Source organism: Maniola jurtina, chromosome 12 (assembly GCF_905333055.1).
Source record: "Maniola jurtina chromosome 12, ilManJurt1.1, whole genome shotgun sequence".
NCBI classification, from domain to species: Eukaryota; Metazoa; Arthropoda; class Insecta; order Lepidoptera; family Nymphalidae; genus Maniola; species Maniola jurtina.
Window position 1 is genome coordinate 13,473,078 of NC_060040.1, and position 21,305 is coordinate 13,494,382.

A 21,305-nucleotide genomic window follows, 5' to 3' on the forward strand; every position below is an offset into this window, starting at 1 on the left:
ATTTTATTCGAATATCTAATCAAGATCACACTAATATTATAAAGGCGAAAGTTTGTATGTGTGTGTGTGTGTGTGTGTGTGTGTGTGTGTGTATGTTTGTTACTCCTTCACGCAAAAACCACTGGACAGATTTGGCTGAAATTCGGAATGGAGATAGATAATATCCTAGATTAGCACATAGGCTACTTTTTATCCCGGAAAATCAAAGGGTTCCCACGGGATTTCGAAAAACCTAAATCCACGCGGACGAAGTCGCGGGCGTCAGCTAGTATTCGAATAAAATCAAACTTTTCTATCTATGTGACCACTATAGTATGGCAAAATAGGAAAGTAAGTGCGTTCAAATTTTGCAACATAATCCGTTATTGCAGATTAGCATATAATTAAATTAAAATATCCACCTAATTCCAGCAGAAATCTTTGAACCGTAGCCTTGCATGTATTACCGACATAAATATGACTTGAATGTAGGTATTACAAAGTGCACTTATAGTAATTTAACAAACTACTTATTTATGCGTTAGCAATGACGATAAATCAGTTGACCACAGAATTTAATATATCGTAATAGAATTAGAATCTGCTGTCGTTAAGCCTACGTGTCAATGAGTTTATTATTATTGCCTCCTCTATAATATCTCTATTAGTCTATTTTATCCTCGGTGCCTGAAAACGAAAGTCTTTAACCAGTGTGTCTTTCCCGTCTTCACCGATGGTGCTGAAACGTGGACACTGACAAACGGCCTTGTCCACAAATTCAAAGTTGCTCAGCGAGCTATGTTAGGAGTTTCCCTGAGGGATAAGTCCGAAATGAGGAGATCCGCAGGAGAACCAAGGTCACTGACATAGACCACCCTATTAGCAAGCTGAAGTGGCAGTGGGCAGGCCATGCCTGTCGTAGAGGCGATGCAGGCCGTTGGAGCCGGAAAGTCCTTGAGTTGAGACCGCTTATAAGCAAGCGTAGTCTTGGATGCGCTCCAGCACGATGGACCGACGATTTAAAGGGGCTGGCGGGAAGTGACTGGATGAGGAGGGTTGAGGACCGGGTGAGGTAGCGCTCTTTAGGGAAGGTCTATGTCCAACTGTGGACGTCCACAGGCTGATAATGATGATGATGATGTGATGGTTTAGCTAACGCTAGCCATACACGATCAAATTTACCGTCAAGGTCTTTTAAAATTTATAACTTAGGTATTTTTTCATAGTCCTTAGGTTAGCTATTATATTATTTTTTATATTTTACTGTACGACTTATGTTTATGTTAATGCATGCTGTGACTGCCCGTAAGTGGAGTTGCATAAGAGCCCTAGAATTTAAGGAACAACATGTATTTAATCTAAATGTGTAACTCTGTGGGCGGTACTATAGTAAATAAATAAATAAATAAATAAAGGTCTATGTATACATGTGGCTTAAAGTTACATCATGCATGTCATGCAAACTTGACCAGTAAACTTGATCGTGTATGGCTATCGTAACGTGGACAAAACCGCAGGACGACTGAGTAGAGTCAACTTATCAAGCGTTAACTTAGTAATGACGAAGGATAGGCGTTAAGTGCTACAATTCACTCAAACTTGTAATGTACTTAAATTATCGACGACTTCGCCGCGTCATCCCATCGCCCTACTGGCACTATACGACTGTATAGCTATCGTACAGTTAAGGAAGGAATTCACTTATAATATGAGACTAGCTAATGCCCGCGATTTCATTCGATTTATTTAAAATCCCGTGGGAACTAATTAATTTTACGGGATAAAACATAGCCTATGTGTTAATCCAGGGTATAATCTATCTCCTTTCTAATTTTCAGCCAAATCCGACCAGGAGTTTTTGCGTGAAAGAGTAACAAACATCCATACATCCATCCATGCACACAAACTTTCTCGTTTACATAGAATAGATTACATAGGTATATACGATTGAAACCTACCTAAAACGACCACAGCATGCGTAAAAAAGCTCAAGCTAATTACTTAAAGCTAAGTAATAAAATTAAAATAAACACCCACAGTAATTGTCACAATAATTAATGAACATAATATTTCTTCATCTCTCGCAGCAATGCAGTCCTGTCGTGACTCGACGACTCATGGCAACTGGGTCGAAAACTCAAAATCCATACTAATATTATAAATGCGAAAGTGTGTCTGTCTGTCTATCTGCTACGTTTTCACGGCCCAACCACCGGTTTTAATGAAATTTGGTACAGTGGAAATTTGGTAATTGGGGTACCTACAGGGGAAGGACATAGGCTACTTTTTATCCCGGAAAATCAAAGAATTCCTACAGGATTTTAAAATAACCGAAATCCACGCGGGCGAAGCCGCGGGCATCCTCTAGTCATAGATAAAAGAACGAAAAGCTTTTTTCTTTCTTTTACCTATGCTCAAAATCATCGTATTAATCGTGGTACATACCCGTTGTTCATGTTAAACCTAATATGGACTGTATGATTGCTAAACTGTGACAATAATTAGCAGAATGATAAAAACGCTAACAAGATAACTCCATCACTTAAAACCATGTAGGTTATGTTTTGTAGCCTCGTTTCCCTCTGCACGTTTAGTCGTTTACATAGATAAACCTACTTTGTTTGATAACCAACGTACTTATGTTTTGCTGACTTATCTTCCTTACGCTTCTGCTACACGCTCCGTATTGCTTGCGCAGTTAAAACTGCACAGGCAGGACCGAGAACTGCGCAGTCCAATCTTTAGCAGGTTTTTGAACTGCGCGGGATACCATTTTGCCGTCCACTTCACTGTGCAACCCGGCTTGTGCAGGTAAGCTCTCAGGTAAAACTGAGCGAAGCGAAAATTGTATGTCTATGGGTAAAACGGAGCGTCTAGAGGGAGCTTTAACTATATTTTGCTTAATATGTGACTAGTTCGTAGCCAATCCCAGACGAAACTATATTTTGAAAGTCCAGGTTTCGATTCCGGACATTAACCTATTGTTTAACTCGACTTGTGAAACTTTTGAAATCTCTACATATATTTGAAAGTCGCTTCCCGCCGTCTATCCCTCTGTAGTCTGTACGCTTTGATCTATAAGCTATGCATTTTAATGTTCATCACTAGGTAGAGTGATTCAAGAGGAAGGTTTATCCGTATAGGTATAATTTGTTGAAATATGACGATAATTTTTCAAAAAGTCGGGAGAAATCGAGCCAAATGAGAGCTTTCATTGAAAATTATCTCGTATTCTTATACGTCCGCGACTTCATCCGCGTGGACGGCACAATTTTCAAAAATCCTTTCTTAGCGGATGTCTACGTCATAATAGCTAATCTGCATGCCAAAAATATTTTCGATCCGTCCAATAGTTTGGGCTGTGCGTTAATAGATCAGTCAGTCAGATAACTTTCCTTTTATATACTCGTACCTATTTAGATAATGACACCACATTAGTAGAATATACTTTGCTTCGTGTGAAGCCGGAGCGGGTCGCTCGTACTTAGATTGTAAATGTAGGTGGGTCTGGGTAGGCCTACGCTTGTTCCCTTTGAAACTGTGTTGAACTGTTTAATAAAACTCCCAGTAAATGCCGTGATTCGCATTCCTTGCGTGGAGCAAAACGTCTTGTATATTTTTCTTGTTAGCAAGACTTTTTGCGAGACAGGATGATTATGGGCCCCGTATTTGTCATGCCGAGCTTACCAAGTTACCGTCATGCCAGAAACATTATTATTATAGGCTCTAGTCACTAACAAAATAAAGGAAGAGGCCACTAGAGTCTAGTGACCTCTTTCCTTTATTTTGCTGGGATAAAAACTAAAAAGTATCCTATGTCTGTATCCAAGATGCAATCATCTCTGTGGTAAAGTCCTACGAAGCCGCTGCAGATCAAGTAGCCTCTGAGTAAATGCCCTCACCCACGCATACAAGTATTTAGCTGCCAAGCAGTCATAACATGAACTCTAAACACTAAATAGTCAAGTAGATGTCGGCACTTGAGAGGCATTTAAGCTTCTCTCCATAGATATCGACTCTCCCGCGGCCCACGTAGGTCTACTGCCTACGCTTTACTTTGTATCTAATAATTTTATGGGTTTCAAAGGATATTCATTTCTTAGCTTTTATAATTAGGGTTCCGTACCTCAAAAGGAACGGAACCCTTATAGGATCACTTTGTTGTCTGTCTGTCCGTCCGTCCGTGCGTTCGTCCGTCCTGTTTGTCAAAAAACCTATAGGGTACTTCCCGTTGACCTAGAATCATGAAAGGCAGGTAGATAGGTCTTATTTGGCACAAGTAAAGGAATAAATCCGAAAACCGCGAATTTGTGGTTACATCATTAAAAATTGCTCCACAATAAATACAAAAAAAAAACAAAAAAGATGATTATACCGAGTAGGGTATCATATGAAAAGGCTTTACCTGTACAGTGTACATTCTTAAACAGATTTTTATTTATTTTTATGCATAATAGTTTTTGATTTATCGTGCAAAATGTCGAAAAAAATGCCCGAGTACGGAACCCTCGGTGCGCGAATCCGACTCGCACTTAGCCAGTTTTTTTTCTGATGTATTTGCCTCGTGTTTTCGTCGTCAACCGATAAACTAGACGTCCACTATCTATCCACGGAGAGAACTGAAATCCGAAATATCCACCCACCCGTTGCAATATTATCGTACCAACTTCTAGCACAAGCTTTACACTTATTTGGAGGGGAAAGGGGAATATTACACGTGATAAACATGACTAAATGTTTAAAAAAAAATCTAGATACGAACCATTTAGTAGTGTTCAAAGTCATGTATAATCGCAAACTCGTGAGTTAAAAATAACAAGAACATGATTCCTGAAGTACATAGGACAGGTTTTGTAGATGCACATTTCTTGGCCACGATGCCTGTATATGGCAAACTCTACATACTGGTTCTTAATGGATTGAGAGATTTAACGTTATGACAAATATGGAGGCGATACTAATCTGTTGTAGCTACAATATTGATGCTACATCAGGCCATTTTTAGAGTTCTGTCTGTCTGTAGTGTCTGTTAAGACCGTCAAGGGATCAAAACCTATTGAGTAGGTACTACCCGTTGACTTGATAGGTAGCAATGTCTTATAGCACAATTAGTAAAGGGATTAATCCGAAAACCATGTATTTATGGTTACATCAGAAAAAAATAATAAAGCGCTGGATATTTCTTGTACGATATTTCTTGTAAAATGGTATTCGGAACACCTCGCGTGCGAGTTCGACTCGAGCTTTACCGGTTTTTTGTTCACAATGAGCAAGCACCAAGCAGTAAGAAAAATTTCGATGCAATATTCTTTCAAAATTGATGGATTTTATCTTTCACACTCTTCATCCAATGCATTCTCTCTAAATTAGAAGAGTTTTGACCACATCACGCTTATATGTAAATTCGTGGTTTTTAAAACATATGCAAAGGCAAATCTAGAATAGCCTCCGGGATCTCATTGTAATATCACTCCTAGAAATAGTATTGTACGAGATGAGCCAAGGCGCTCATATAATTTAATATGGGCGCTCGAAACTTTTTGCTTGATTGTACCCTCCGCAACTTTCGCTGTTCTGATGTCTCGCTAAGTTGGACTTCTTTTGCCATTCCGTCATTGCATTTTACACAGACTTGTCATTATTTTACGGATTATTATTACAGCAGCAATATGCGCAAAGGTTGAGTGTGTTTTTCTTTACTTTTTCGATTTTGCGTATTAATTTTCCATGTTTGATTCTCCAAAACTCTTTGATTTTCCGGGATAAAAAGTTGCCAATGTCCGTCTCCGGGATGTAAACTAACTCTATATTAAATTTCATCAAAATCGGTTACACTGTTGGACAGTGAAAAACTAGCAGGCAGACAGACATACATACACACTAGCGTATTTATAGTATTAAAAATTAAAAATATAGTATGGATTTAATTTTTTATTAGGTATATTAGATAGATAGATAGAACACTTTATTGCACACAAAAACACATGTAAAGGATCACAACACAGAAAGAAGAAAACAGAAAAAAACAATTGTGTGCAAAGGCGGCCTTATTGCTTGGAGCAATCTCTAACAGGCAACCTTTGCTGAAAGGAGAAGTGCTGGATAGTATTAAAGGAAGAAAGGAATATATAAGTATATTAGTACCTATTCAATCTTAAAATTAAACTTTTTAAATAGGTATATAATGATTAAGGAAGAGTCATACTTTTAACACGATACAAGTTAAATTCAATTCGGATCGAATCTTCGTAACTAGTGTCATGCTGGTGGATGAGAAGATAGGACATGTCGCAGTTTATGAGGTCCGTTGCGGGTTAAAAGTATGCCGCCACCTTTACAGCTTGCATGAATCCCCGGATTCATAAGTTAACAAAGAACTCTTACGGAGGCCATGTTCTAACCTTGTTCTAACTTATTACAACTTGGTGAAATGTATCATATTTTTGTCAAAGCGAATTTTTTTTTCTCTTTTCAGTTTTGTAACTTTGCGTTTTTGCGATACAAGCTTTGTTGGCAGAGTTTTTTATTACGTAATAGGCTTTAGTTCGACTACGCTCGCAAAAAGTGAAAAAGGATTGCATGTTTTGGGATGGAATGTGTTTGATGACAATACCTAGATACTTACGTAATTGTTTTTGACTTTTGATCATAGTTTAGTATTTTTGTCGCTCCGTGACCTTTAAAATGAACATTTAGGCATGATTTAGGGTAATCAAGCTGATGCTCTGAAATTCGTCCGCGTGCAGGATTTCTTTACTAAAAAGTATACTTTATCCTTTCTTAGGTATAGTTTTTAAACGATACTGGAAGTCCTAGTCAGCTTGCCGCAAAAGACCGAGTTTAGAAAGATTCCTAGGTATTAATATAATAAAGACTATTCTAACTTCAATAAAGACTATTCTTCCCTGTAGTAGATTTTCATCTTACAAAATGGCTGCACATAATTATCTACCGCCTCTAAGTAGGTGATAAAAGCACAATATTACGATAAATCAGAGTAGCGTGAGAAATACACATAACCACATAACTGCCAAGTGGACAGATGACGTGTACTCAAATATATCGGCCATTAGATGTGATGTACTTACGCACTGCTATAAGCAGAGCGTGTCTCGAAAGTAGTTTTTTTGTGAGGTTAGGTAGCGCTTGACTGCGGTCTCACCTGATGAAAAATGACGATGCAATCTTAGATACAACCTTAGATTAGAGTCGTTCCATCATCGATATCCAGAATCCATGTTAAGTGATGTGTTTGATTTCAAATCAAACTCAAAGCCATAGAAAGCTACGATACTATAATGCGGTGGGACACCGCCGAAGAGACATGGTTCTACTACGTTGGCGTGTGCATAGAAAAAAGTTCTGGCACAACAGATGGTTGAAGTACTCCAAGCACTCAGGTGGTGGTTTTTTTTTTTAAAAATCCTTGCGACTTGGTACTATCCAACCTCCTTCCTAGAACTTCTCCTTTCAGCAAAGGTTGCCTGGTAGAGATTGCTCCAAGCAATAAGGCCGCCTTTGCACACAATTGTTTTTTTCTGTTTTCTTCTTACTGTGTTGTTATCCTCATATGTGTTTTTGTGTGCAATAAAGAGTTTCTATCTATCTATCTATCTATGGTGAGGGTGAAATTGCTTTCGAAAATTGATCTAAGACTCGAAGAGGTCACAAAGCGTGAGTGCGAAGCGAATATACACGTATTATTCCAAGGTACGGAACCCTCGGTGCGCGAGCCCGCCTCGCACTTGACTGATTTTTTGTTCGTGATAACCGTTCTATTTTACATTTAATTCAATAGTTCCATATCAATAAATAAAATTAGCTAATCGATGCACCCAAAATGCACATCGAAACACTGCAATGTTTACGAAATGGTGAATTTGCGATGCTATCTACAGAGGCACCGGTTTGCCTTGACTTTTGGCGCAAAGCCGGCGGCCTGATCGCCGGTATCGCTTCTTGTATCGATACTCGTGACTAGGAATACCAAAATAACCGGACTTTCCAGGACAATTTCGAGAAAAACGTACGACCGAAGACAGCCCTTGGGAAAATTACCTTGTTACAGAATTTGCATCCCATTTAGTTTCATTTTAATTTTAAAGGTCGTTTTAATTTTAAACATAAAGAATGAAGCGTCAAATTGACCGACATATCCAAGAAAAACTACTTGCCCATGAAATGAAAGCTTTTAATATCATAAGTTTAAAATATTTTACTAAGGGCAAAACGCAGTTAACCACCGGAGAAAAAAGATATCACACCTGCAAGTACCACAAAAACGTGCAGTTTTACTGAGCTCACAAGGAAGGCAGCCACCAAAAAAAAAAATAGAAACATATAGTTAATTTTAAGCGTGCTACCACAAACACGACGACCACGACTGCTCTGCTAATACCGCAGCGACAAAGAGGACAGTCCGTATATAAAAATGACGACTTGGAAAGCCTACTCGCGACGAAATCGCAAGTGAACGGACCGCATCGTTTCGGAAGCGGCCTTGCAGTTTTTTCGCGCACAAATTCGAGTGCCCGATGAAGTGATGACGGCATTCGCTTGAGCTATAAGTAAAATGATAGTATCTTTGCCGGCCGAAAATTTCCAAATAACTATAACTATTTTAAGTAAGACTAGCTGTGCCCGCGACTTCGTTCGCGTGGAATAGTGACCCGCGCTTTATATAGCCACGGACGCTCAGGCGCCGTGATTCTTTAAATTGACATAACTTTTTTATTTACGAACCGATTGACATGAAATAAACACTTTAATGTTAAGTGAAGCTTACTACAATATATTAGTGAAAACCGTATCTAAATCGAATAAGCCGTTTCTGATATTAGCGTGCACAAACACACAGACAAACAGACAAAAAAAAACTTAATTACAATTTCGGGTTCGGCATCGATATAATAACAACCCCTGCTACTTTTTTTATATATTTCCATTGTACAGACACCACTTTTCTACAATTTTATTATATGTATAGATTATAATTCAGGTGGCGCAAGACCATGTGGAAGTCCTTACAAGAGATCTATGTCCAGCTGTGGACGAAACACGTATATCGGTTGACATCATCATCATCATCATCAGCCTGTGGACACGACTGCTCTGCAATACCGTAGCGACAAAGGGGACAGTCCGTATATAAAAATGACGACTTGGAAAGCCTACTCGCGACGAAATCGCAAGTGAACGGACCGCATCGTTTCGGAAGCGGCCTTACCGTTTTTTCGCGCACAAATTCGAGTGCCCGATGAAGTGATGACGGCATTCGCTTGAGCTATTGCGTAAAATGATAGTATATCTTTGCCGGCCGAAGATTTCTAAATAACTATAATTATTTTAAGTAAGATTATAATTCAGGTGGCGCAAGACCGTGTGGAAATCCTTACAAGATATCTATGTCCAGCTGTGGACGAATCACGTATATCGTTTGACATCATCATCATCATCATCAGCCTGTGGACGTCCACTGCTGGACATAGGCCTTCCCTAAAGAGCGCCACCACACCCGGTCCTCAGCCTTCCTCATCCAGCCACTTCCCGCCAGCCGCTTTATATCGTGAAGGGCGTCCCACACTACGCTTGCTTCAACGCGGTCTCCACTCAAGGACTTTCCGGCTCCAACTTCCGGCTATCGGTTGACAATGATGATGATTATGTGCCAGAACTCTACAGTGACGACCACGACTGATCTGCCAATACCCTAGCGACAAAGGGGACAGTCCGTATATAAAAATGACGGCTTGGGTAGCCTACTTGCGTCGAAATCGCAAGTGAACGGACCGCATCGGCGAGCGCTCGGAAGCGGCCTTGTCGTTTTTTCGCGCAAAAATTCGGGTGCCCAATGATGTGATGACGTCATTCGCTTGAGCGATTGCTTAAAATGATAGTCTCTTTACCGGCCGAAGATTTCCAAACGATGATTGTTGTTGAAATAAATAAAATAAATAAATAAAAGTTTATTCAGGTCAATAAAATCACAATAAAAAATAAAAATATAATTGATGTTGATACTACAAAATAACCACTAAACTTAAAACTAGAAAAATACAAAGATTGTAATTATTTTTGCTTGCGTTTATTCGCTGGTATTTGCGTTTACGTAGTGCGGCGAAACGAATATACCCTTGCACACCAATTTGTACACTTTAATATATTATTTAGATCGATTAATCATCCACTGCGCAGGTTTAATGTCAAAGTTCATTTTTCCTGAAACCAACAGATACAGAACTATGAGTTACGACTGATTCAAAATTGTATATCTAAATGCAGCAGCGCTCTTCCGTTTTAGAGGTGTCAAATATGGTTAGATTCCTATATCATAATATTAATGTTTGTTACAGAAAAATATTGAATATTTTTTACGTTAAAATATATTAACTATCAAAAAAAAAGCCGCAAGCAGAAACTTGCATGCAAACGATTTTCAACCTTATTGACATATTTCAGAAAACCACATATTAGCACTCTATGAATGATACTGAGCAAGAATATGACAAAATAACGACTTTCTCGTTACCGTCAATAAGGTCGAGAATCGCTTGCACCTGTTTTTCTGTTGCTTTCACCCCTAGCGAACCATTATACAGATTACCACCTTAAAAGCGACGTCTGGGAGGTGTCGGAGGAGGTTCTGTAGAAATATATTATATCACTTTAAAAAAACAAATAATTTTTATTTTTTTATTTTGTATTTTTATACTTAAATTATTTCTTTTCATTAATTTTTTTATAAGAATCATCAAAAAGAAGTGAGAACTCATCGCCGGCGCACTACTGAGCACGGGTCTCCATTTCAATAACACTCAAGTAATAAAAATAGTAGGTACCTAACACTATACTAGTACGTTGGTACTAGTATAGTGCTAGTATACAAATTTCAAAGGCACTTGTAAATCTTTACTTCAATAAGTACCTACAAGCTTCACAAAAATAAATAAAAGATTCTGTATTCCTTGTTAGCACCCTTCAGGTTCAGATACGGAACCCTAAAAAGCATGACAATAAAGAAATCCCGAAAGACATATAGTATATGGTAATAATTTTACTCTAAATACCTAGGTACCTATCTATATCTACCTACCTATTTATGTAAAATTAAAAACAATTGGAATGATAAAGAAATGTCAAGAAGGTACAAAAAGTAGATAAGTTTACCCAGTTACCTATTTAAAAATCGTTTTAATAACGAGCTTTTATTTTAGCCTTCATCACGGCTAAAACTAATACAAAAATCCAACAACCCAAGCTCCAAGCACGCCGGAGCTATAACAGACACTCGGTTCCTATGGCTACCTCCCAGTTCCATCATGAGACCCTGGATATAATCACTATGCCCACCCGGTTCCATCATGAGACCACAAAAACACACACATTTCCAAAAAGACCAATACAATTTACGTACCTAACCTATAATAACAAACGCGCGAAATATATGAAGTAACTGACCTAATCTGTGATAATATCAACTCCGATAACGAAATATGATATTATTTACATTCAGTATTACCCACAACCAAGTTCACAAATAAATAAATCTACTGTCCTGATTGAATAGCAAAATCGAAAGAATCTATTTGATAAGTAAAACTACCGAGGGGCAATATTCCAAACGAATAAAAAACTAACGCGTAGCGATAGAATCGCCTTTGAATTTTATCGCGAATGAGTATGATATTCGCAACCATATTGATATCGTGTGACGTAGATCGTATAGGTCTATCTTTGGCAAACGCCTCGTGAAATTTAAAAGCAATTCTAATAGAAAATGTATTGCTTTAAAAATTACTATATTTTGTATTAAATATGGGGTTTATTGAAAATCTAATATCCTGAATATTTTTTTATATTGAATATGTATTATAGATAAATTATTTTTTGACACCACTATTCCGTTTGCGTTGGTTTGCATAGAGAACACAATGACAAATGAGTTCGAACTCATTAAAGTTTAATGAGTTCGAACTCAACAAAGTACCTACCTACTTATTATTGTTTAATGATTAAACAATAATAAGTGGGTAGGTACTTGTATGTATTTAGAACGTACCGATAAATGAAGATAACTCAAAAATACCTAACACTGCATATTACGCAGTCCCTTAACTTAAATAAAAAATATACAGATTTGTTATAAGTAGGTACATATTATACTCGTAAATAAAAAAGAAAATTCCATGATTTTTATTTTAATAAGTGAAAAAACATCTTATGTAATTTCTAAACGAAAATAAGTAGTGAGTTAGTTACTTATAAGTTAGTTTTTAAAAACAGAACAGGATGCCGACATAGGTAATTCTCCCTAAAATTACCTATCCTTGAATTTAAAAGATAAACAAATCTTTTTTATGTAAAACTAGATGATGCCCGCGACTTCATACGAGTGGATTTAGCTTTCTTGAAAATCCCGTGTCAACTCTTTGATTTTCCGGGACAAAACGTAGCCTTTGGGAAACGTAGCATCAGGGATGCTTGCTATTTCTGTGCCCTTCGAAATCGTTTGATCGGATGGGCGGTGAAAAGGTAACAGACAAACAGACAGAGAGACAGACACTCTTTCACATTCATAATATTACCTACTTAGTATGGATTATGTAGGTAAAGTTGAGACTTTTAATCAAATAGTTAAATTAAACCAATCAATTAAATTTTTTTAATTAAGGGTCATGAGCCCGGCCTGCCCGCGAAATTCAAATTTAATTTGGTTTTTCGCAATTTGTAAACTAATACGACAACGTAGGCTTATGGTTAATTTATTTGCGACAATGGCAATATCATCCTCACAGGTTTATATAAAAATCATTACTTGAAAAGGTCCAGTTTAAGAAATAAATCAAAGTATCGACTATTCTTATAAATTAGTCGATACTTTAATTGTGATTATACAAAAGCTAAAATTATGCATTACTAGCCGATGCCCGCGACTTCGCCCGCGTGGGTTTAGGTTTTTCGAAATCCCGTGGGAACTCTTTGTTTTACCGAGATAAAAAGTAGCCTATGTGCTAATCCAGGATATTATCTATCTCCATTCCAAATTTCAGCTAAATCCGTCTAGTCGTTTCTGCGTAAAGGAGTAACAAACATACATACATATACACACACACACACACACACACAAACTTTCGCCTTTATAATATTAGTGTGATAGTGTGATACTGGGCAAGTTGTTATACAAAAGCTAAGGTTATGCATTTAACGTGCGCGTACGCAACACACGCGATAAAAGTTAAAACAAAACAATGATAAGACGCCATAATTACGGATTGACATAGCGCTGTCTAGTATTGAGTAAACAATAATATCAACACTCGTGACACGAATCGTATACTTAGGTACTAATGGCGAGTCGATAGTCGATATAAACGCTACTACTGCACTTATTGAGTCATCCATACTATAATTTAATGTATGCGAAAGTTTAAATGTTTCTCTGTATATACTTTTCACAGACCGCTATATCGGGGCTAGACGTTGGCTGTTTTTTATACCGGAAAAATATTTTAGGGACTAATTTTTTTTTTTTTTTTAAATTTAACAGGGCTCTCTCCGTCACTCGTTTCATACAATCGTAGGTCCAATTTCATTTGAATATTAAGCAACCAAAGTCTATGAAATTTTGCAGACATATTCTAGAAACTAATATCTGTGTCTGTGGTGTTTTAGATTTTTCTAAAAATATGTAGTTTTAAAATTACAAGGGCTCAAAGATTTGTATGTAAATTTTTAAGACCGCGTAACTTTGAAACCGAATATTTTAACAGAAATCTGGAAAACCACAGACATAGATATTAGTTTCTAGAATATGTCTGCAAAATTTCATGGACTTTGGTTGCTTAATATTCAAATGAAATTGGAACTACGATTGTATGAAGCGAGTGACGGAGAGAGCCCTCTTAAATTAAGGGAATTTTTGACGTAAACGAATACGAATGAGTGCACAAACGCCGTTAGGAGTAACATCTAAAAACTGTATAATGTGTATCTTTGGCATATCAGTATCAGCGGTGGAGTTTGTTTATGACGGAACCCTTAGCTGTCATCTCGTCCGACCCAGCTCCCAGTGTCTGGTTATACTAGCATTGTTTGGAACTTGTTTATCATAAGCTTATAAATTCCGGGGCGTTGCGGGGGTGCAGTGAAGCGAGGGAGGGGGGTGTGCCCGTCTTGATTACGGCCATTGTCTTCGAAATCCGCGTTTCCTTCAACAGTGCCTTTGTAGCGTTAATTCCTCGCGATGTTAATTGGACGGATAAAAAATAGTTACTGAATAAAACATCTGTTACATAAAGGTAAACTTAAGTTTTCCTTGGTTTGCTTAAAAGTAGACTTGCAACGAATATTCGGTTACTATTCGGTATTCGGCCTATTCGGCTGCTTTTATTATATTCGGCCGAATACCGAATATCTACATATTATTCGGCCGAATACCGAATACTTAAATAATATATTTTGTCGTAGAGAAATAATTGGTAAAATGAAAAATTAAAATCGATTGATTACGTATATATTCATATTTTCATTTCTGTTATATTCATTTAAGTAATCATTGGTGCATAACACAGGTACATAATCATCTTCTGAATTGGAAAAATAGAGGATTCTATGTTTTTGAATTATTGTGGTAATCAAAATTTAGAAGGGTAAGGTTCTCATTTCTTTTATAATCATTTATTAAGTAGTCATTGGTACATAAAACAGTTACATAATTTAATCATTTTCTGTATTAAACAAGTTAAGAATTTTTCTATGCATTTGAATTATTTTCATAATCTAAATTTAGAAGGGGAAGGTTATGGTGCAGAAAGACTAACTTTTCTGCATTTTTAGGAAGTAGTTAACTTCTTTTTTTCTCGTAGACCATCCTAACTTCAGAGCGATGAGTACATTAGAACAAAACAAAGGAGCGCGAAACAATCACGTCTGTACAAGTTTTTGGCGCTAAAATCCGGCCGAATACTTTTGCCGAATATTCGGCTATTCGGTCAGGGGCCTCGCCGAATATTCGGTATTCGGTATACTGCCGAATATACTATTCGTTGCAAGTCTACTTAAAAGATAAACAAATCGCAGAAGCCCTCTCGGAGAACGCGTAAGCGTCGCAATTTGCCGAAAGTGTGTCTGTGTGTCTGTCTGCTATCTTTTCACGACCCAACGGTTTGACCGATTTTGATGAAAGGTACAGAGTTAGCTTACATCCCGGAGACGGACATAGTCTATGAGTTTCGAATGTTTTTGAAAACATGTTTATTCTTAGTTGGTGCCTCAAAATGGTTAACGCCCACAGAGATTTTCGCCTCTATCATTTGTATGGGATTACGTAACAGAGTGAGCGCTATACTAAGTCCTTTTTTTTATCTTTTCTTTTATCTTTTTAAAAAAAATCCTTGCGACTTGGTACTATCCAACCCTAGAACTTCTCCTTTCAGCAAAGGTTGCCTGGTAGAGATTGCTCCAAGCAATAAGGCCGCCTTTGCACACAATTGTTTTTTCTGTTTTCTTCTGTCTGTGTTGTGATCCTTTACATGTGTTTTTGTGTGCAATAAAGTGTTTCTATCTATCTATCTATCTATCCTTTCCGAGGATATGGTATAGTGCAAGTCCACACTCCATTAGTTATACCTACAGTGAGTCAGTAGGCAAACATTGTTAGCTACTTTTCACTGAAATTGCGACTCGGCGTATTGTTTACATGCTACAATGTAAGCTAATTGAAGAATATATTACCTACCTATTGGGTATTATGTAACGCCTATACCATGTTTCTATGTTTAACTAATGGCTGTTTTCACTTGGAAAAGATACATATCTTATCGAAGGATTCTTGTACTCATTCTATAATTCTAGTACCGTACCCATGTCCAACAGTGGACGTGTAAAGATTGTGATATAAGTATGACAAAAAAATAAACAAAAATATTCAAAACGTAAATAGGTACGAGTAGAGTGCATTAGGTATCAAAGTTTTTTTTTTTTTATTCACTATAAGTAAGCGCTTGACCACAATCACACCTGATGGAAAGTGATGATGTGGTCTAAGATGGGACGCGTTTACCTAGAAAGAAAGTAGGCACACAATATGACTAAAATTAGAAGATATAGGTATGAATATGTATACTCAAGGTAACCTTAACCAAAATAACGTGCATTATCGTGCATACCACCAAATTCGTCTCTATACTACGGTTACCACGATTTCGATTTTTCTCGGGACATGTCCTGATTTTTTAGGTATGGGTTTTAAGCACTCGTCTTTAATAAATTATGATGATTTTTTTAAATAAGTATTTTAGACATTCTTTATTGGTTAAAGTTTAAATGGATAGTTTTATAGTTAAAAAATTACACATATGACTTATACACATTACATAGTACTTAGAACGTAAAGCGATAGCCGACAAACAAGCAGTGTATTATTAAAGGCTTCTGTGTTAAGTTTCACCCATACAACCTCACACTGGTGACTGAGTCCTTATTCATCGTTCACTTTGCCTCTGTTTAATGTAACATTCAAATATTCATTAATGCAATTTTTGTCCTTTTATATTTTGTGCAGCCAGTTAGAGTGTTGTTAAGTTTTTCATAGAGATACAACAGGTACTTGATTTCAAAGACACATTTTTTTTACTGATTCTTGGTCTTCGTAACAAGTGAAAATCATCTTTAACGGATGTTCAATCTTCGACATCATCGTAATTTTTTATACAAGAATGTTGAAATTTTTTTATGCCTGAATGAAAAACAAAAGTAACTTATTTCTCAGCTAAAAAAATTCTCCAATATATTGAACAAATGATAGTAAAATACAATAATGTTAACTATTGTGCGATCTATTACTACATTATGGCCCTATTTTTCAATAAAAATGCCCCGAGTTTCCGTCCTCTTGTCCTGGTTCGCAACATTTAATCTGCAGTTACAAGATAACACATTTGAGCTGTGTGACATTTATTGCAAAATTTCCTAAACGCATGGAGTGCGCTACGTCATCTGTGGTAACTTTACAGAGTTACGTAAAACGATGAGGTAACATCTCGTCTCATAGTGTTTGAGTGTAGATCTGCTATTAAAATAAGCCGGATTATATAATGACTATGCCAATTAAACTCTTGAAGTTAACTTTACTATCATTTGAGAGAATTCTATCTCTAGTTCTAATGTACGAATTAAAATCCCATTAAATATCAATAATGTTGAAAATTAACTATGTTATCAATTATATCAAAATAATTATTTCAATCTGTATCCGTTATTTAATTTAGAATAGAATAGTCTTTTTATTCGACAAAGTGCTTTCAACGTCAAGTGAATCTACTACTAAGTCGGAATTATTTTCATCAATAATTGTGCGTATCATTTCATGATAACTGTTAATAACTAATTCTCCTTCATTTGGTTCCTATTTAACATAAGTGGGTGTGTATTCTAGAATCTCAAGTTTTATTCCTTCTTCTTCCTCTAGTGCCATCTCCGATCGGAGGTTGGCAATCATTAAGGCTAACTGGATTTTGTTCACCGCTGTGACCTCAGACCCATATTGAACCACTGGCGAAGGTTCTTAAACCAGGATGTTCGTCTACGGTCAGGTCTACGTTTGTCTTTTATCTTGCCCTGTGCAGCTGTAGCAGATCATATTTTGAGTTGCGCATCATATAATCCAGATATTCAAGCTTTCTCCTTTGCACACATTTGAGTAACTCAGTGGACTTTACCATTTTCTGCAACATGGTGGTATTGCGAACACGATCTCTCGATAAGTTTTATTCCTAGTTTGCAATAAAATTTTATCTTTAGGAACTTGAAACAACATAGTATCAAGAAAAACGTAACTAATTTGCGGTTTAGGGCGATATAGCGTTACACACAATGACGTAGCCATGAGACGTAACCTAACAGATTGCCAAATGGGTTAGAACGAGCTGTCATCAGTATCATTACGATCTGCATTCATTCCTTTCGCACGAGGCTCTGCCAAGGTCATCGTCGAAAGCCCGCACGCTCTACCGTCTTCGAAACACGACAAACACCTAGAAAAAGTAATATTTTTTTACTAAAAAGATCACTCAAAGCCAGGGTCGAGAGAAGGCAGAGAAAATGAACTTAATTAAAAGGTGGCATGTATACTATACATCAGTTTTCTGCAAAACCTCAGAGAACATGACGTTAAACCTGAATCTGTTTACGCTAGTACTAACATCGGTATTACCATACCTTTGCCCTGGTTTTTCTTTGAATTTACCTACTTCTACTAATGACTAAATACGAAATACTTTTGTGACAGTAAAAACGCCTCTTCTTCATACAATAGCTGTTAGATTTCGTGTCACAAATGGCTAATTGACCAATCAACGAAAACGTGAGCCCTGATTGTGTTTATGACATGACTTTGAAATCGTCACAAGATGCGAAATGCATTTCGTGACGATAATGATACACGAACTGTCAATTTGACGTCATTCACTTGCCAAGAACGTATAGTTACGAATCCAATACCTACCACATGGGTTGTGGTAACTAAAACTTTTACAACGAACTGACCCAATACAGGTTCCCCAGACTCATCGTTACAATTACATTACAATACAGAACAAACGGTTCAATCGTGAAAAAACCCAACTGATATATAAATCAATATCCCTCAACAAAGTGAAAGAACAACTAACAAGATGTTTTTTTGACAAATAAGGGTTTGGTGCCACAGTAAAAATTGTTTATTTAATGACCCCGTTTATGGTTAGAACTCTCTTTCCGACTGACCTTATGTAAGTATGAAAAACCAATCTTTCAAGCCTACACGAGTTGCAGAGCCCTTTACACGAGTGCAGAGCTTTGCCAAGGTCGTCGGCAACGCGTGTCGTATTGCCGCATACTGTGTAACTGATTGGACTAGGTACCTACTAAAAGTAAGATAGAAGTTTTAAAATAAGTATTTTAAAAAAATAGTCTTTTTTGATTTTTTTGTAAACTTTTGCCTTCTTATCATTCATAAATTTGAGTCAAAATGTTTAGCGGGTTTAGAGGACTGATTTTGGTTAAAATTAGAGCATTTTGTTTTAATCTAACACATATTTTCAAACTACGAAAGTTTTATCTCAATTTTTGCAGTGTTTTAACGTGACGCACACACCAATGAACAAAAACTATGAAATTATTATGATGGTAGAGACGATGTATGGAAGACACTTGATTTTTCCGACATTAATCTATAAACTCAAGGATAAGGGTAAGGCCTTACTGGTAAGTAGAGAAAGCTGATAGCGATTTTATTGGAGAATCTGGTAGAACAGATTAAACATGAAAATTTGCTATTAACAGAATTTAACAAACAGGGTTTATATTTTTTTGGGTATAGAATATGTTACCGATACTCAAACTAGCATTCTAATGTGAGAATTGTTTTCAATATTAGTATGAATGTGATCTGCAATACAATCTTTCCCTTCACACGAGTTACACGGGGCTTTGTCAAGGTCATTGTGGTAACCAGCGGGCAACGCAAGCTGTGATTATTACATGCGAACCACAAATAGACCTTTTGTATTATACTAGCTTATTCCCGCGACTTCGTCCACGTATTATATATAGGTACGTGGACGAAGTTATTATGTTTTTTTTTAAGTCCGTATGAATTTCCCAAAATTATTCAAGGAATTTTCTCCAAATTACAAATCTATATCCATAAGCGTTGTCCGTCAGTCAGTCACGGTCAGGCATGGAACGAAATATTACAATTTGGAATGGATATTTTCATTTTTCGTACAGCCATTTTAAGATGTAAGTTAGACGTATCATAAAACGGTCAGCAATTTTCAAAGCAAATAATACTTGGATCCAAACATAAAAAGAGTAGATAAGTAAAATTTCTTGTACGTAGCCAGATTATGAAGATTATTATCAGTGATAGCTTAAAGGCGTTGTCGAGAAATAGAGCAATTTCTATTATTTTTGTAGCTAAACCCAAATTGGAAACTTTAACAACTTCACAGTTCGAGATGTGTAAATTCAATATTAAAGTGGAAAGGCTCGAAATCTCACAGCGCATTGGTAAGGTCACTTGGCGATGGTAAGGCGTCTATTCAATGATAGCTGCCTATTCTAGAATCGTTCAAATTGGCTTGCTTAGAAATCACGACAGTTATATTTGTGAGTTCTTGCACTAACAAACAATTTCTAATAGCTTGACCTTGAACATTAATATTTGATGTTTTACATGTTTTTCTGTTTTGGGATACTTGATGTAAATCTTAACTGTAGTTAGGATTTCTCTTTAGAATATTTACTTGAAGCACTTAGAAAGTTGTACATTTTAGCTCAACCAAGCTAACCTTATCTGCTCAAATACATAGACGTTGACACCAAAATCTTTGAAAGGGAATTAAAAATCTACGTTTATTAAACGAGTAAGAGTGTTTTACAATCAAGGACTCACCTGTTCTTTTCCAACTCGTTATGAGTGGTCCTGGAACAGAAAACAGACAATTTGTAATTGTCCGGCACTTCACAACACTTAACACTACTGTTCACTGTTCAACTAGTTTTCACTACACTGGCACTGGTCTCACCTGCTGCCCTGCGATTTCTTCGTCTTCGGCCGCCTTCCACCAGCCCGGGACTCCTCGTACGCCGGCAAACTCGACGCGTATCCGTGCTCCGATTCTGCAACGAAAAAAACTGCAATTCCGTCAAAATCAGCTGATTATGGCAACGCAAAAATAGAACGGGAGCCATGTTGACGTGTGCGAGCAGTGCACCCGATTGACAATTCAAACAAAGAAAACCCAATTTACCTCTGTCTCGCCTTTCGATGTATTCAGCAGCTTGGATCAGGTCAGCAATACTCATATTTATAAAATCCCGGTTTGACACAGGTGTTCACGAACGTCACACGACTTTATTCGATTAAAAACTATAAATAAAAGTATCTTAGTCCGCTCCGAGGCTCACGACTGCATATACCGACGTCAAAAACACACTAGGCGAGTCGGGACGCGCGACCGTGTAACGCGCTTCGTACCCCGTCGGCCGCACTCGCCTGCGCTCGGCCGGCCAATAGCAAGCCAGCAGTGCCACAGTGGGATACCTGGGTCAATCACGTGAACTTTGTGTTTCCAAACAAAACATTTTTTTTTTCTATACGCTTCGTGTAGGGTTCGCAATACGCGATATGACTCATTTATTTATAATAATTAAACTAAGTACGGTGCGCTTATGTTAATTAACTAATAATACTATCGTAAATTAGAGTTTCAATGCCCTTAAATACATAATAAATAAATTCAATGTCATACTTACCTAGGTGATTGTTGTGATCGTTATATCAT

General features: G+C 37.1%; 1 protein-coding gene across 2 annotated transcripts in view; it reads right to left on the reverse strand.

The window, feature by feature from the left end:
• Positions 1-21,010, reverse strand: part of LOC123870163 (max dimerization protein 1-like) — a 354,224-nt gene extending 333,214 nt beyond the window's left edge. The window contains exons 1-3 of one of the 2 annotated variants that reach the window (XM_045913356.1): positions 20,772-21,010; positions 20,547-20,640; positions 20,414-20,443 (exon numbers count right to left, since the gene is read on the reverse strand). In XM_045913356.1, coding sequence (XP_045769312.1) covers positions 20,414-20,443; positions 20,547-20,640; positions 20,772-20,826 — 179 coding nt within the window. In that variant the 5' untranslated portion in view covers positions 20,827-21,010. Of the gene's footprint in view, positions 1-20,413; positions 20,444-20,546; positions 20,656-20,771 lie in introns of both variants that reach the window. The other variant, XM_045913355.1, reaches the window with a different exon arrangement.
• Positions 21,011-21,305: the final 295 nt, after the last annotated feature.